This window comes from Cotesia glomerata, linkage group LG3 (genome assembly GCF_020080835.1).
Source record: "Cotesia glomerata isolate CgM1 linkage group LG3, MPM_Cglom_v2.3, whole genome shotgun sequence".
Lineage (NCBI taxonomy): Eukaryota > Metazoa > Arthropoda > Insecta > Hymenoptera > Braconidae > Cotesia > Cotesia glomerata.
This window is the reverse complement of record NC_058160.1, coordinates 25,201,898-25,219,245: the sequence shown is the minus strand read 5'-3', so window position 1 is coordinate 25,219,245 and position 17,348 is coordinate 25,201,898. Positions and strand designations below refer to the sequence as shown.

At 26.8% G+C, this 17,348-nt stretch overlaps 4 protein-coding genes across 6 annotated transcripts; 2 read left to right on the top strand and 2 right to left on the bottom strand.

Moving 5' to 3' along the window:
• The first annotated feature begins 1,386 nt into the window (after window positions 1-1,386).
• Window positions 1,387-2,961, top strand: LOC123260331 (39S ribosomal protein L20, mitochondrial). The gene is made up of 3 exons (XM_044721359.1): window positions 1,387-1,576; window positions 1,643-1,753; window positions 2,566-2,961. Exons 1-3 carry the CDS (start codon window positions 1,490-1,492, stop codon window positions 2,812-2,814), a joined length of 447 nt encoding a protein of 148 aa, XP_044577294.1. The 5' UTR covers window positions 1,387-1,489; the 3' UTR covers window positions 2,815-2,961.
• LOC123260328 (triosephosphate isomerase) lies at window positions 2,884-5,430 on the bottom strand. The gene is made up of 3 exons (XM_044721356.1): window positions 5,167-5,430; window positions 4,717-4,970; window positions 2,884-3,503 (listed from the first exon to the last, which is right to left on the bottom strand). The coding sequence occupies exons 1-3, from the start codon at window positions 5,273-5,275 to the stop codon at window positions 3,123-3,125; spliced, it is 744 nt and encodes a 247-aa protein (XP_044577291.1). The 5' UTR covers window positions 5,276-5,430; the 3' UTR covers window positions 2,884-3,122.
• A 167-nt stretch (window positions 5,431-5,597) lies between these two features.
• LOC123260332 (INO80 complex subunit C) lies at window positions 5,598-6,871 on the top strand. 2 transcript variants are annotated; one of them, XM_044721360.1, is made up of 4 exons: window positions 5,598-5,778; window positions 6,065-6,248; window positions 6,381-6,448; window positions 6,678-6,871. In XM_044721360.1, exons 2-4 carry the CDS (start codon window positions 6,074-6,076, stop codon window positions 6,807-6,809), a joined length of 375 nt encoding a protein of 124 aa, XP_044577295.1. In that variant the 5' UTR covers window positions 5,598-5,778; window positions 6,065-6,073; the 3' UTR covers window positions 6,810-6,871. The 2 variants fall into 2 exon arrangements, with proteins under 2 accessions (XP_044577295.1, XP_044577296.1); XM_044721361.1 differs by lacking the exon at window positions 5,598-5,778 and adding an exon at window positions 5,869-5,907.
• A 417-nt stretch (window positions 6,872-7,288) lies between these two features.
• LOC123260329 (prostaglandin E synthase 3) lies at window positions 7,289-9,025 on the bottom strand. 2 transcript variants are annotated; one of them, XM_044721357.1, is made up of 3 exons: window positions 8,885-9,025; window positions 7,763-8,153; window positions 7,289-7,464 (listed from the first exon to the last, which is right to left on the bottom strand). In XM_044721357.1, the coding sequence occupies exons 1-3, from the start codon at window positions 8,899-8,901 to the stop codon at window positions 7,345-7,347; spliced, it is 528 nt and encodes a 175-aa protein (XP_044577292.1). In that variant the 5' UTR covers window positions 8,902-9,025; the 3' UTR covers window positions 7,289-7,344. The 2 variants fall into 2 exon arrangements, with proteins under 2 accessions (XP_044577292.1, XP_044577293.1); XM_044721358.1 differs by lacking the exon at window positions 8,885-9,025 and adding an exon at window positions 8,244-8,390.
• Between the last annotated feature and the right edge of the window lie 8,323 nt (window positions 9,026-17,348).

Genomic DNA, 17,348 nt, shown 5'->3' with positions numbered 1-17,348 from the left:
TGAAATCTATAAATATAAAAAAAAGGCCATTCGGCAGCCGAAATGGAAGTAGATTTTTCAAATTAGAAAAATTGATTTTTAATAAAATAATATAATAACACTGATAATGTATAACTTAATTCATGAATTAAAAACAAAATTCAATAATAAATTTAAAACTATTTACAACAAATTTTGGAAAAAAAATTATCTTGTGAAGAAAAAGTTTCTCAAATATTTACCAAAGAATTGCACAGATTATAAGATTTGAATTATAAAAGTCCAAATTTTAAGTAACTGCTTAGAAACAACAGTTTTCAAGTTAATCAGAATTTTGCAACCGGATAAAATTTTAGTTGAAGAAAACAATGGTTAGAACTAATTTGTGACATATTTACTGACAAAACCTACCCGAAAACATTACACGAAAGACTGATCAATATCGTAATTATTGAATTTACATCATGATTAAGCTATGATGTAGACAATAATTCTAAAACGGCTGCAACAGTAAAACTGTTTCATTAATCGAACTCTAAAAGGAGTAATATTGAGGCTAGTACTACTTCTAAGTAGTGAAAATTGAAGCTTATTAAAAGAGCTTTACGATGCATTTTACCGAATTTCAATATCTTGTCTAGTTCAGTAATTATACCAAGTTGAAGTAGTAAAAACATCAATTTTTACGATTTTCAAAATTTCAAAATCCTGTCATTTCCAAATTACTCGCCCGATTAAGCTCATCTTCGAACTTAACTTTGGTCTTTATCGATAGATAAAGCATTCTGAGTTTGAGAAAAATCGGTCATAAATTGAAAACGCTATCGTGCTGACAAGCCGCGTTATATCGTATAAATATATATACATATATATACATATATATATATATATATATATATATAAACTTTTGAACTATATATATTTTCTGACTCAGCTCGACAAACTAAGTCAGAAAATGGCTAAATTTTTTAAAAGTTGCGCCATGAGGACGGCTGCAATAGTTAGATTTTTATAAAATCTACTAAACATACCAATTATTGTTAACTATATCGTTAAATCGTTAAATTAACAATTAGGACATTTTTTTTTAAATCTCGAAGAGTAAGAGTTTACATACACCGCCCTCTTAATAAAAACTTTAAAAATGGTAATAAAACCACTAAATAAATAATTTGTAGCTTAATTAATTCATTTAATAATTTTATAATAGATTTTCAACAAAAAAATTAAAATTTTGACATAAAACTAAAATTCGAATTTGCAAAATACATAAATAAAAGCGATTGCGCAACTTCGAAATAGCGCAAGTGTAGTTCTCGGGGCTCGAACACATGTACTAATAATATGTATTCTATAAACTCAGTGAATAACGTTGCATCCTATTTATTAACACATGTTTCGGCCTTTTCTTAACAATCTCTAAAGTTCTGAGTAAAAATACTATTAAGATAAATTAAAAATAATATAACAATTAAAATTGACATTTAAATAAATTAATTGGCTATCAAAGATGGTGTTCAAATCATTGACACTTTTTGCCCGCGTCCGCGGTCCAGATGAATTTTGGCGTAAAAGAAAAATATTCAAATTAGCTGCTGTAAGTTTTCAATATAATAAAATAAATGTATTTTCCAATGAATATTTATGCAATTAATATTTTCAGCACTTTTTCGGCCGGAGAAGAAATTGTTACTCAATAACAATCAAAGGGATCCATAAATCTCTTATGTTTTGCTTCAGAGGTAGAAAATTAAGACGTCGTCAGATAAGTGATGTGAGGATAAATAAATATTTAATTATTAGTTATTTAATATAATTAAGAAAGTAGCAGAAGTCCAAAAATTTTTTTATTTTAATTGAAAAAATTTAATGCGATTAAATTAAAAAATTTGTATTGATCTTCTTACAAATTTATAAACTTTTCTATAAATACAATCATATGATATTACCTTGATATTGGAAAAGAATCACAAGTGATTGAAAAAACAAAGCAACTATCACACAATAATTTAGTTTCTAAATTTTGATTTTTTTCACTGAAGTTCTTAGTGATAAATTTGTTGCAATATGTATTTAAAGATTTTTTTCGGTTTTAAACAATTCATTATTGAAAAAAAATTCTCGGACGTCTTTTGTTTTTAGTACACGACATTGAAATTGGCATACACTTGACAATTTTTTAGTTTTTCATAAAGAATAATTTTTTAGAGCTTCTAAAGATGGAATTTTTCAAATAAATTTTTCTTTTTGTAATTTCTAATTTATTTGTAATTTATTTATTAAAAAATTTTTAAAAATTGTCAGATGTCTCTCAGTTTCAGTATCATTTTATTACCACAATTTAATTAATTGAGATAAAAGACCCAGTTATTGACACTGGCTTAGTTGTTTGACACTTGCAATTTTATTCTAATTAAAAAAATAAAATGGTCTCAAAAAACCAATTATTTTAAAATTTATAATTCACAAATTATACTTGTTAATTTATCAGAGTTGATTTATTTTTTTTAATTAAAATAAAATTGTAAGTGTCAATAACTGGGTCTTTTACCTTACTTTGGTATTAATAATAATATTTTAATATAGTTATGGGATACGAGACTAGAAGCAGCATGCCTCCAACACGGAATTTCACCTAAAATATTAAAAGAAGGATTATCAAGGAATGAAATGTTTTTAAACCGTAAAGTACTCGTGGATTTAGCAATCTGGGAACCAAGAACATTCAAGTCGTTAGCTAAAATAGCGTGGTCAAGGTGTAAAATCGATGGATTAAATAACGTCCAACATTTGAATCTTCCTACGGGTGTTATTACCCGCGGAATGCTCAAATAAATCTATCTAAGAACGATTTATACTGAATCAAATCACCCATAAAAGTATATTAGAAATAAAAAAAAACAATTATCTGTGCATTTGAAGCTTTATTTGGTCAGAATAGTTACATCATTAATTAAATATATCATTATCAACAACAATAAACTCTGGTTGTTTTATTATTTTTAAAATATACCAACTCTCTAACTTCAACTCCATTATGGAGAAATTAAATTTATTTTAAATAAAAATAAATCTATTATTTATACAGTTGAGGTTGATAATTGTAATTATTTAAATAGATGATTATTGATAATGATTGGAGATTATTGTTTAGCATTGACGATTTTTACAAAGTCAGGCTTGAGAGATGCTCCTCCAACGAGGAAACCATCGATGTCTTTTTCTTTAGCCAACTCTTTGGCGTTGTCAGCAGTCACCGAACCTCCGTAAATAATTCTCAGAGATTCAGACACCGCTGGACTGACATTTTTGGCGAACCACGCACGAAGTTTATCATGAACTTCTTGGGCCTGTTGTGGTGACGCGGTTTTACCGGTACCAATAGCCCAAACTGGTTCGTAAGCCAGCACGACGTTGTCCCAGGATTTTATTTTGTCTGCAATGGCTTTAGTTTGCCGAAAGACAACTTCTTCAGTCTTGTTTGCTTCACGTTCTTCCAATTTTTCTCCAATGCAAGCGATGACCTGTCAGTTACAATAAAAAATCACTTGATTAGTATTCAATTTTTTTAATTAATAAATAATTAACGACTTCAATTGATTTTAATTGAACTTTTTTGATATCTATTGACTGACATTGATTGATTATCACTGTGATTGATCGCTCTTAGCTTTCATTTTAAATAAAAATAATTAAGAAATGACGTTGTATCTTGTGAACTATTGACATTTTTAAATATATAAGCTCATCCCGATGTTACACTCATCAAGACCTTTCATTTGAGTACCCACATCAATTTTTCATATATTTATATATATATATATATATATAAATATATCAAAATGCATGTGGGTACTCAAATGAAAGCTCGTGATGAGAGTAACATCAGGATGAGCTTATATCTTTAAAAATATGGTGAATTGACAAAATACAATATCATTTCTTAATTATTGACATTTTTAAAGATATAAGCTCATCCCAACATTACACTCATCGAGACCTTTTATTTGAGTACTCACATCAATTTTTCATACATTTATATATATTATATATATGTAAATATAAAAAAATATATCAAAAATGCATGTGGGTACTCAAATGAAAGCTCGTGATGAGTGTTACATCGGGATGAGCTTATATCTTTAAAAACGTCAATAGTTAAGAAATAACATTGAATCTTGTCATCTAATGATATTTTTAAAGATATAAGCTCACCCCCACATTACACTCATTGAGACCTTTCATTCAAGTATCCACATCAATTTTTCATATATTTTATATATTTATATATATATTACATATATGTATATATGAAAAATATATCAAAAATGCATGTGGGTACTCAAATGAAAACTCGTGAGGGGTGTAACATCGGGATGAGGTTATATCTTTAAAAACGCCAATATTTAAGAAAGGACAGTGCAATTTAACAAATATCTTGTGAACTATTGACATTTTTAGAGATATAAGTTCACCCCGATGTTACGCTTATTAAGACCTTTCATTTAAGTACCCACATCAATTTTTTATATATTTATATATTTTACAAATTCCATATATATAAAATATATAAAAATTCCATGTGGGTACTTAAATGAAAGGTCTCGATGAGTATTACATCGAAATGAGTTTATATTTTTAAAAATTTCAATAAATAAAAAATCTCATTGTATCTTGTTTAATAAATAAAGATATAATTTATTGATAATAAGTAATAACTATCATAATCACAATTACCTTGACACCAGCTTCAAGAGCATGAGCTACTTTTTCAGCGATCAATTCATCATTTTCACCGAAAACATTGCGACGTTCAGAGTGACCCAAAATAACCCATGGGATTTCATTATCCACAAGCATAGCAGGACTTATCTCACCAGTAAATGCTCCCTTGGGAACTTTGTAAGTATTTTGAGCGCTGATGAAAACATTGCTGGGTAAAATACTCTTGGTGTATGTCAAGTAAATCGATGGACATCCAACAACGACCTCTAAAAAAATGATACAATTTAGTTTATGACACTATAACTATATATCTAAATGATGATGTAATATGTTTATTTGAATGAAATTTTATCAGTTGAATAATTTTATATCTTGAAATGATAGTAATTATTTTTCAAAAGTAATTATGTAAATGACGGGCTATAATAATCATGAATAATATACTTGACAATTGTCACGTACCAACATTTGGATCCAGTGGACCGGCTTTAAGGAATTCAACAATATCATTGATTTCCTTTTTGTTGCCATTCATTTTCCAGTTACCACCGACGAAAAATTTTCGTGCCATTTTTAATTATTAGTTATGTACTTGAGTTAATTCAACACTTGCTGATTAATGACACTGTCACGGACGTCAATGATGCGGCTGATATTTAGAGCGACGAGCGACTGAAGACTGCTGCGATGAACGATGACCTTCAGGGCTATTGTAAGGTGATTTCAATCTCAATCCCCGGAGCTACGAGACCTTGGAGCATTCAGCAACTACTTTAGTTATAATCATGACTTGTGATTGTTAATAAAATTAACTTGAAAATTTTTTTAATAATTTTAAAATGTAATTTCTGTGATAATTATTTATTTAAATACTTTTCAAAGCATTTTAATTTATGGGATTTTGATTTTTGATATTGATTTTTTAATATAATGAAAAGTAGTTTGAATTAATTGTTGCGCATGCTCAGCGCTGAATCAGCTGTCAAAATTTATTCAAAAGTTTTAACATGATAAATTAAATTCTAGGATTATATTGATTTATTAAATTTTTTTAATCAATCTATGCATAGAAAGGTTAGTAAAAATTTCATTTTTGATTTATATTTAAATATTGAAACTATATATAAGTACAGTACTGAGATATTAAAAATTGAAAGAATTTTTTTCACAAACAAGTAGATTTTAAAAAAGGAATAATTTAAAGTATGTACCTGAGATCGTTGAAATTTTTAACATTAAAAATTAATTTATCGATATTTAATTTTTGATAAAAATTTCAATCAACTATCAAGTATTATTTGTTAGACTTTGTTTGTCATGGAGGTTATATTTGTAAATAAATAAATTTTTTGTATTTCAGAAGTGAAAAATGGGAACAGAAGATGTGACAGAAGTTAAAAAACCTCAGCCGATTTTTAAAAATCCAGAATTTCAACAAAAATTTCGTCCTATAACTGTATCAGGTAAAAAAAGAACTTGGCGGTCGCTGAAACAAGTTTTGGCTCAGGAAAAAAGCCTACCATGGCCGCCTGAATTTGTTCATTGTAAGTCTGCTTTAATATTATTAAAAACAAATTGTGTATTCACTTTTTTTATTTTAAATCTTATCGTGTGATACTTAGCTTTTATTATGTGATAAATCCATACGAATAATTAATATTAAAAATTTTTCTTAGATAGTTCAATAAATGCACCACCGAGTTTTCGACCAGCTAAAAAGTACTCAGATATATCAGGATTACAGGTATGAAAAGAATATATTTAGTTAAAAAATTTTAATACCTACTCATTCACTTTTAAGTATTTTATAAAAGATATAAATAGTGATTGATAGAATAATCACAGTAATTATTATACTTGATGATTATTCTTATCATTGAGGCTGAAATTTTTATGATTCAATTCTAAGGAAAAAAAATCATAACTAAAAACTAATGAGAACATTTAAATCAATTATAATTGTTTTTTTACAGGCAAAATATACAGATCCACAAACAAAATTGTATTATGCGACTGCGGAAGAATTTGCAACAGTACGAAGTTTACCAATGGATATTACTGCTGGGTATTTAGCACTAAGAGGAGCTTCTAGTATAGTTGGTTAATTAAAAATTGAAATATTTATATTTTATACCTAAATAAAATAAAGAAATTACAAATTATTGAACACAATTTTTTATTTTTTCGTACCTTTATTTTACAAGATTGATCATTATTAAAAAAGCTTGTTTATAATTAATATTATAATTATTATTACAACTTATTTTTATTAAATAAAATTAACAATGAGGAAAAAAAGTCCATGAACTCTAGTTATTACTTAACCCTCTAGCCATCCAATAGTCTTGCTGATTAATTTACTATTACTTATTTAATTTCAATTGTATTAATTTTACTTTTTTACTGCAAGTGGCTGTGAGACAGATTAACTCGCTAAAACGTTTACGACAACCTTGTGACTGCAAAAATTGAATCTTCTGATTTTTAAAAATCTTACGGTCACAAGGGCTCAATCAATATACGTTACGAATGTGTTAAAAAAATCACGCTCGAGGAATCAAGTTTGAAAATTCCTCATGTTTTATTTTTTTTTTTAATTTATTTAAAAACGATTTTACTTTTTTGGTCTTTTAAATAATTTCACTCGAGTTCAGGAAGTTCTTCATCATCACTATCGGCATCGTCTACTTCATCGGGTAAATCATCCAAGTTTGGTTTTACATTGCCGTTACCACTCAAGTAACCCATGTTACGCATCACCTGTAATAACATAAAAAAAACCATGAAAATTAATTAAGCAGATATTTCATAATTCTAAAAATTTTTTAACAAATAAATTATGGCAAAAAAAAAGTAGAAAAAAAAAATTAACATGTGAAAATTTAAAAAAATAAAAAATGCAATTTTTTTTTATGATTTTTTGGAAAAAATAAATTTGTTAAAAAAAATTAAAAAATGTTTAAGTGACTGCTAATTTTAATGCCATAAAAAAACCATCAATTTTAATCACAATTACTAAATAAAAATCAAAAATATAGAAAAGAAAAAAAATGCTTACACTTTCTAAGTCTTCTCCTTTTCCTGGACCACCGTCATCGCTGCCGCTGGCGTCAGAGTCGTCCTCATCTTTCCACTTGTTAAAATCAATTTTCAACCAATGGAATTTATTGTTTTCCTTAGTTAATCTTGGCCAGTAAGGGCCCTCTTTTTTTTTGAACAGCAAGACTTCAAAGAGTCTTCCTTTAGCATTTTTAATAGTCTTTTCAGGGTCTACTTCTCCGTATAAATTAATAGTAACTTCATGCTCCTTGTGTTCTGTACCACCAACACCTTTAAAGTAAATTTTTTCCGCCTCGATGTTTATTGTCGGATTTTTGCAGTCCTCTAAGCAAAATGTGACATAGAGGTGAGTTTTTCGCTGTGCCCAGAGAACTGGGGGTGGTGTAACCCTAAGTAACAAAGAAAAAAAAATTAATATAGAATAAAATATTATTTTATTATCAATTACATAATAATGGTAATCATCTTAACTCGCTTACATGTCTGCTTTAATAATCTTTAAATAAAACTAATTAAGAAATCGATAGAAAAAAAAAGCACGCGGTCGTTGTACAGGTTAGAAGGCAAAACAAATGAAGTCGACAAAAAAAATGCGAGTCATTATATACTGATTGTAACGACGATATAAATCAACATTTTATGATAAAATAAACTGTATAATGTGATAAGACATTGTTAAATTAATTAGTACGTGAGAATAGAATCCAGATAATCATTTGTATCGACGTATTTCTAGTTTACTAGGAAACCATATAAAATATGACGCAGCTCATGTTACAATTTATTTCACATCGACTTTATTAATTCGATCGTTATTTATATCACGGTTAAAATAATTATTTATACCTCGTAAAATTAAAATGATGATTTATTTTTGAATGTATCAATAATTAAATTGATTTTAAAAATAGCCATAAAATGCCGGTTATTCTAGAAATTTCATCATGAATCAATACGAAAATTTAGCAACATGGCGGTGTTTCGAAGCCACGGGGGCGGCACACACAATTCACACATAATAAATAATACATATATTATTAATATCAACTCATTGATAATTCGTATTTAATTATAACAAATTCCATTACTTATTGGTTAATATTTATTTAAATTTACTTACTTTTTGTCTCCACTCATTTTTTCAAACGCTTCCTTATCCCTGAAGAAAGAAACAAACACAGTGCACAGTTACTGCCGAACCGCGCCGTAGTCTGTTCGATATTAATATTTATTCGATGTATTGTTGTCTTACAACCTATCGACCGATCGATTATGCGCAGTAGCAAGTTGCTCTAGTCATGTTTCCGTTTCTCAATATCCTTAATTTGAATGGTGAAACACGCAAAATCATCAATTACGCTTATTCAAGATCATTTTTAATAAAAATAACTTTATTTAAAGTTAAAAAAATCTTAATGTTGTGAAGTAAAAATTATTGTTGTCAAAATAATAAATAAACAAGTGAATTAAAAAAAAAAAACAAACAGTAAAATATTTTTTACCGTCAATAGGTAAGAGCATTTTTTTTTAATAAATCATAATAAACAAATAATAATAATAATAATAATAATAATAATAATAATAATAATAATAATACAAGGTGTTGTATAAAAAGCCTTGCGCGCTAAAACTTCTCAACTTAAAACATAAATATTGTCAGATAATTTTATACAATAGTAGTTTACGATTTTATAATCATTGAAAGAACTTAAATTACTAACCACAAACTTAAAAATTCAAATTTAAAATAAATTCATGAGTGTGGTATTTATTTAGTTTATTAGATATTTAAGAATAAAAATTTAAAAAATGTCAATAATAAATAATACAAAGGATTAAGTTAATAAATGTAAGTTAAGAAATTATTAAAAGAACAGTAGACATTGATAGTGAGTCATAAAAACTCAGTACCTGCAACTTATAATAGGGTAAGATGATGCCATCTAGCATAAAGGCTGAACTTAAGAACCTAAAAGAGTGAGGTGAGTGAGGCAGTTGAAGAGGAAGAGAGGGTTCGACCTAGCCGACTTTCCACCCCTACAAAACAATCCCCACACACTCTAACAATTCACATGGTTCAAATTTTGGCTCTGATTAATGCGAGATTAAATCTCATCATTTCTGTCAAAAAAGCTACGAATTGGTTGCTCGTAATCTTGACTGCTAAGTAAATTGCTGAACTACATCTCAAATATTTTAATATTTATTTTAAATATTCACTTTAAATATTAAAGTTGGCATAAAATAAATATTTAATTTTTTTTTACTCGTTAATTTAAAGTTTAAATATTATAAACCTGATGGCAAACGTAAAAAATATAAAAAAATTCGGAGAGCAAGAACTGTTTAAGAACTCTAACAAGTCATGGAATGATCAATATCAAGACAGTGCTTAGATATTTTTTGACATCGGTTTTTATGTCACGAGAACCAGCAAAGTATCAATTTGACAATGAATAATTTAAACAGCGTCAAAATACTAAAAAGGACAATGAGAGTTGATCACGTTTATAATTTCAAAGCTCCGCATTCTTGGCATGAGAAGAAGATTGCTGAAGACAAAAGAATGAAAAAGATGCGCGAAAAGCTTTGCTTTAATTTTTGAGGATTAAAGATTAAACAATTAAGTTAAAGATACCAACAAGCTTGCATTAATAGCAAGATTAATTGTTTTTTAATCATCAGTCATGCTGCTACATGAGGTAATTTCTAACGATGTCGATATTTACATATTTGTTATATTAATTAAAATCTCATGGATATTTTTTAATATTATTATTAAATAGATGTAATAAAATGTTGTTATATACTAAGTAACATTTAATTATTTTTAATGTTCATAACTTTAAGTCTTGACAAACATTATTCATTTAACATATTAATTTATTTTTTTTTAGAACATACTGCATAATTAAGAAGTATCTAAAAACAAAAGCTGAATGTAAATTTCCAACAAATTATCATTTATTCAATCCAAGTAAGTAATCAAATAATAATTAGTATTTCTATTATTCAATTTCTCATTGAATAAAAATAAAAGCGAGTAATGAATGATGTAGATATTTTATTGTTAATTACAAAACAATATATTATTACTTCGTAAACTAGAGTATAGTAAGAGTATATTATTTAAACTAATGTCCTTGAAAAGGCATCATCGCAGGATAGAAATGGAAATATAATAAAGCTGAGTAAAAAAGAGATAGGAAGTCAAAAATGAAAAGGAAGGAATAGCAGTTATTGTTGATTGTAGGTCACTCGACAAACTCTTGACAATACCTATAATAAAAATAATATACATATAATACGTATACATAAATAAATATGATAGATCTGAATATACATGTGTAATACCGTATCGGATCGTTTGGTTGATGCGATGACTATGACTACTTCCACTACACTAGACTGTATTTGTAATTTAACTCTCTCATTTGATCAGTGTACATGTGTAATGTGTACACCGTCATCATCGTAGTCGTGTAATGTGCTCTGATGATGGTGGGGTTTACCCTTCTGCTTAAACTTGATGGTGGAAGCAACTAACTGGACATACTCACGGTATACCAGTCTCTTTCTCCTGCAGTTTCAATTCAGGTGATATACACAAAGTACCTGCCAACTTACCTGCCGGCTTATGAGCTATTCATATTTATATTGAATTTAATCACTTGAAAAAACATTCCATCGGTTCTCTGGTCTCTGGATATTTTATGAATTAAAAGTTTACTTAGTTCGTCACTCAGGCCAATCATCATGATCGTTATTATCATACTCAAAAGATAAGATCTTCTAGTCAGAGTCTAGTGTTTGAATATGCACGTGTGTAAAACGTTTTGAGTGGTGTGTGAACAGGAGGAGGAAAAACCGCGAATTAATATTAACTGTATGCAGAAATTAAAACGAAAATTAAATTAATTTAATAAATAAACTAGACTTTAATTGAAATAACTCCTCGGAGTCGGTCAGCGATGAGATGTCCCGTGTTTTAATTGTTAGACCTATGTGTTAATGAGATTATCATTAACATGTCGACCAGTTCTCTATTTTACAAGGACAAATATGCTGTAAGTTATTATTTTTTTTTTATTACTAGCAATAGTCTCTAGTAGTTCCTTTTTTTATTTCCATTGTTATTCAAACATGTACAAGGCGGTACATTATTTATAGTCTTATCGAGTTATCAGTTGTTCTGATTAGAGAGTTTCACTGAAACTTTATCTAAAATGTTTTCACTTGCCTTTCTACACTTTTTTAAAAATACTTTGGCTAAATATAAGATTATTGGATTCTATTTCGTTTTTATAAAAATACTGGGACTATTCTTAAAGATTCTTCAACGAAAGTAGGTGTGACAATGATTACAGGTGCTTGAGTCATATATCAGCGCCTGTTTTTGTATACATTGACAAATTGTTAAATTTTTTTAGTTCCTCGCTATTGCGAAACTAAACACAACTCTAAATTTAAATATCCGCGTATATTTATGTGATTAAATGATCAACGAACCGAAATAAACTTCGATAGCTTATCATTCTTTAAAGTTTTTATTACTTAGACATTAATAGCTCAATGCCGAATGGATTATTGAGTAATAAAGTTATTTTACTTATATTGGATTAATAATTCATAAGAAATTTTTTTTTTTTTATTAAATTCACTAGATACTCAGAAGAAATAACTAATTATGTTGAGCATGAATGAAATACATATCAGAATTTCAACATATTTTTAAATAGTAAAAAAAAATTCTTAAACTGAAGTAATTTTATGATTATTCTTACATATTTAAAAAATTAACTGTTTCATAATTGTTGAATAATATTTAGAACATTAGAAGTTGTTAATTTAATTTTTTTTTAACAATATGTGAAATTATTTAATTTTGTAAAAGGTGAGAAATTAAAAGAAATAATAGTTTTAATAATCAGCTGATGTTAAAAGAAGAAAACAACAAAATAAGGTAGTAAACAAGCGGAATTCGTTACAAGGCTACTAAAAATAATTGAGATTTAATTAGCCGTTCTCTTAGTAAAAATAAAAGGTTTCATCACTTATCATACTCAAAATGTGGGCGATGATGAGTAGTAGGCGTACAAATATGTATATATTTATATTCTTCTCTTCATATCACCTTATTTTTAATAAGTAACCTACATTAATAATTAACTCTTTTAATAACAATTAATGTAAGTTCAAGAGCCTCTGACACTTAATGTACATCGTCTAATTGATATTATATACTTAATGAGAATATGAATTTATTTCATCACATGGTTAACCGCACAATTAAATGAAAATGAAAGTTATTTTCGATTAAATGTGTACTTGCTGATGATTAAATTTAAGTGATGTTTATTATTGCTGTTAAGGACTCTGATGAAAGATTTAACGCTAAAGTCGCAATAACAATTAATCTTTTACATGTTTTTGTATTTTATATTATGTATATTATATACATATATATATACATTTATTTTATACATTTTATACAGAAATATAAAAAATTAATATATAACAACAGTTTTAATACTGAATATAATAGAATAGAATTGAAGAAAAGTAGCACTTGTGGTTTTTCGTAAGACCCGTTATTTCTCCAATCCCCTACTCTTTAATATATCCTATTCCGCTCGAGTTTGTACGTGTGTCTATCTTGTCTATAATATACCATATCCATATACTTCATCCAGGAAATCCATTAGTAATTAAAATTAAATTTAAAAAGATAAAGATAACAATAACAACACAAACAATGAAAAGGTTTTATTGTTTTTATTTTCAATTTCTAATAATAAGTAGCAATTTAAATCTTTAAATTTTTTATATAAATAATAATAATTTATTCTATATTATTATTTAGATTTTCAGGTAATTAAAAAATATTAAAAAACCAGTCTTTAGGAGAAAAAAATCCAATAATAAATATAAATTATTATTATTGTTATTAAAAAAAAAAAAATAATGATAATAAAATTTGAAAGTGTAACAATTTATAATTATAGAAATATAGTAATATGATGAAATAATAAATGCTAATAAAAAATAAATTATTGAGATTTTTGAAACTTAAATACCAAGAAGAATTTTACGGTATAAATTAATATGAAATTTTCTGAATACGTAATAGAATTTTATTTTGACATGTTGCGTATTAATTGAATGCACGCTTAATAAAAAAAAATCCTGTAATGATAGTCAGTATACTCTTTAAATACTAATAGCCGTAAAGTAATATATATGTATAAATGTATAGAGAGTTTTACTAACGAGCAGAAGTCGATCGAAAACTTCTCACGAGTATATTTCATTATTGGAGAGTAGAGGCACTACCTGAGGAATCGCCGTGAGTCCGATCGGCACGTAACGCGGACTAAGCAAAGTTCAACCAGCTTTTATTCTATTACATAATTGTTATTTTCAATATTATTATTATTTTTTTTTACTTTTATTTTATAACCATCGGTAGGATTTTTAAAATATGTATATATTATTAAATAACAGATTAGTTAAGATCTCAGACACTCAGACACATTATTTTCATCTGTCAGATATTTATTTATTTTTAATCCAATCTTACTAACAAGCATCTTTATTCGTATCCGTATATATAATATATTTATTCTGTTAACTGCATGGTAAGATGGACAGCGACTCCCACTTGTATTTGTCTGGGGGTGAAAGTCTTATGTCACAGTTAATGCATCTCACACTGGCCAAACCCACGCAATTTTCTAATATTCTACTTTTAGTCTTAATAAATCCATTTTATTTAATGAATTTTTTTTTAATTATCAAGAATAAATTTCTAATTATTTAAAAAATTCAATTTGAAATTAACTTTAGTCATTTTTTATTAAAAAAAAAACTTTACGTTAAATTAATTAATATAGCAATTATTCTTTTCAAAAGAATTAAATTATTAAAAAGCAAATAATACATTTCTTCTCTCTGTAAAATTATTAAAAATTTTTTATACTTTTAATCATAAATAAATAATTCAATTCATCTTTGCCGAGGATCGAACCAGGGCTTTCCAGCTACCGCGTACAAGTTAATGTATCGTTTAATTACATTGCAAATAAAAAGTTAAATCCATCGTTAATTACCAAGATAATTATTAGAAAAAGGCAGTAAGATATCTTCACGTATTCAAATTAAAAAAAAAAGTACAATAATAAACGAATAGAAAGGAAGTGATGAATGCATACAGAATGCAAAGATGAATTTGTATGGCGTGTCGGGGCCGATGTCCGTTCCAGAAGAACAGCTTCAGGGGTGAAAGTGTTACGTCAATATGCATCTTATTTTATTATTGTTATTATCCATTTACATGACTAGCTGATAGCTGATAGGTTAGTTTGATACAGTCTGAAGAGTCCGGAGGTTTCCTAGGAGCCTCAGATACCTGTACACTTGATCCCACGGCATGCAACATTCTACTAAATTTATACATATATATTATATTTTTTATATACGTCACTGTTAACTGTTATTTGTTACTGGTTACTATTACTATTACTATTACTACATATTCATACTATAAAATTATAACATGAGCGTCTTAAATATATAAATACATATGGATAATTTTCTACGGTTAAATAAAACAGCAAATGATTTACGGATGGATTAATTCGATTTGTACTTATATCAAGAGAATTATTCTCTTACGTGACTTAATATTTCAAGCAAACGCTAGTTTGTTATTGCAAATTGTTATTTAATATTATTTATCGTCCTAAACCTATACATATATTTAACATATAATGTATAAGTCTTAATTCTATTTATTTTACTTATATTAACTTGATTTATTCCTCAAAAGACTCCCGCATTTTATTTATAGCTCAATTATTTATCAATTAAAGATTTATCTACACATAATCTTGCTTTCAGTTAATGAAATTATTTTTAATAATATTTGATTTATTATTTATCAGTTTTTTTGTAAACTTCAATTTATAATCTATTTAATTTTACGTTAATAATAACAACAACTAGAGTAGATTAATATAGGCAGGTGTTGCACGTAATTTATTTAAAAAAGTTAAGTAAAATATCATATTTCATTAAATTTTTATTTAGCGCTTGCCGCAGTACACGTTTATAGTTGGATTATGAAAAATTTTCTACCGTATTTCATCATAATTATCCATTTTAAGTGCCAGTAATATCCAAAGTTGATTTATGCGTCCTAGTAAAGTTTTGTTGTTAACATTATTGTTTGTAATATTTTTACAGTTGGTTTTTAAATTATTATAATATGCGGCTTATTATTATTATTATTATTATAATTTTTTAATTTTTACACTTAATATCTATGTATAAAATATACTCCGAGATAATATAGCGTGTGGTTTACTTGCGAAAGGGTGTCGGTTCCGGTAGCAGACGAGTGATTTCCTGTCTACGTGTGTTCACAATATACCGCTATTTAATAGACTCACTGAGATTTATTGAGTGTTCGTTTCACCTCATGATACACTTGAAGATATTTTTCTATTATTATATCCGCGAAACTATTTAACATCATTCACATGATTAATTCTTTGTATGTTTGGCTCTGCATTCATGATCATTAACAATAAAAGAATTTGTCTGTGTATATAATTATTAACAGGATTTATTAGAATTCAATTGTTATTTATATCATGAATAAAATAATTTATTAAAAATTATTGATCATCAATAATGATAAATTTAAAAAAATACGCACAATTGAATTTAAATTTAAATTAATAAATTTCTTCTTTGTATTTTTTATTTTTATAAGTTTTCAATTCAACAATTGATTATTTCTTCACAAGATTTTTCTTTTAATTTTATGCAGCATTTCATACTAATTATTAATCCTGAAATTTATCAAGCAAAATAATCTATAATATTAAGAGAATAAGAAAAATTTTGTGGTCAGGATAGTCATATGATAAAATCGGTTCTTTTTTAGTGAAATTTAGTGTCATTGCAAAGGTCTTGACTTTAATTTTTGCCTTTTCAAGATTTCATATTCTCACCGATAGTCAATTTATTATGATAAGTATTTAAGCTGCATTCGAAAATTCTCGATCTTTAGATACATAATTAATAAATGACCTTGTATCTTGTGAACTATTGATATTTTTAAAGATATAAGCTCATCCCGATGTTACACTCATCAAGACCTTTCATTTTAGTACCCACATCAATTTTTCATATATTTTATATATTTATATATTTTACAAATACCATTTATATAAAATATATAAAAACTCCATGTGGGTACTTAAATGAAAGATCTCGATGAGTCTAACATCGAAATGAATTTATATTTTAAAAAAATTTCAATAATTAAAAAATCACATTGTATTTTGTCAACTAATGATATCTTTAAAGATATAAGCTCATCCTGATGTTACACTCATCGAGACCTTTCATTTGAGTACCCACATCAATTTTTCATATATTTTATATATTTATATATTTTACAAATACCATTTATATAAAATATATAAAAACTCCATGTGGATACTTAAATGAAAGGCCTCGATGAGTGTAACATCGAAATGAATTTATATTTTTAAAAATTTCAATAATTAAAAAAT

Excerpts from the sequence above, each read along its gene's own strand:
- LOC123260331 (XM_044721359.1), top strand. The coding sequence starts at position 1,490 with ATGGTGTTCAAATCATTGACACTTTTTGCCCGCGTCCGCGGTCCAGAT. Across the intron at positions 1,577-1,642 it reads AAATATTCAAATTAGCTGCT|CACTTTTTCGGCCGGAGAAG; the intron begins GTAAGTTTTCAA and ends TAATATTTTCAG. Across the intron at positions 1,754-2,565 it reads GACGTCGTCAGATAAGTGAT|TTATGGGATACGAGACTAGA; the intron begins GTGAGGATAAAT and ends ATTTTAATATAG.
- LOC123260328 (XM_044721356.1), bottom strand. The coding sequence starts at position 5,275 with ATGGCACGAAAATTTTTCGTCGGTGGTAACTGGAAAATGAATGGCAAC. Across the intron at positions 4,971-5,166 it reads TCCACTGGATCCAAATGTTG|AGGTCGTTGTTGGATGTCCA; the intron begins GTACGTGACAAT and ends TCATTTTTTTAG. Across the intron at positions 3,504-4,716 it reads CTCTTGAAGCTGGTGTCAAG|GTCATCGCTTGCATTGGAGA; the intron begins GTAATTGTGATT and ends TGTAACTGACAG.
- LOC123260332 (XM_044721360.1), top strand. The coding sequence starts at position 6,074 with ATGGGAACAGAAGATGTGACAGAAGTTAAAAAACCTCAGCCGATTTTT. Across the intron at positions 6,249-6,380 it reads GCCGCCTGAATTTGTTCATT|ATAGTTCAATAAATGCACCA; the intron begins GTAAGTCTGCTT and ends AATTTTTCTTAG. Across the intron at positions 6,449-6,677 it reads CAGATATATCAGGATTACAG|GCAAAATATACAGATCCACA; the intron begins GTATGAAAAGAA and ends GTTTTTTTACAG.
- LOC123260329 (XM_044721357.1), bottom strand. Across the intron at positions 7,465-7,762 it reads AAGGAGAAGACTTAGAAAGT|GTGATGCGTAACATGGGTTA; the intron begins GTAAGCATTTTT and ends ATGTTATTACAG.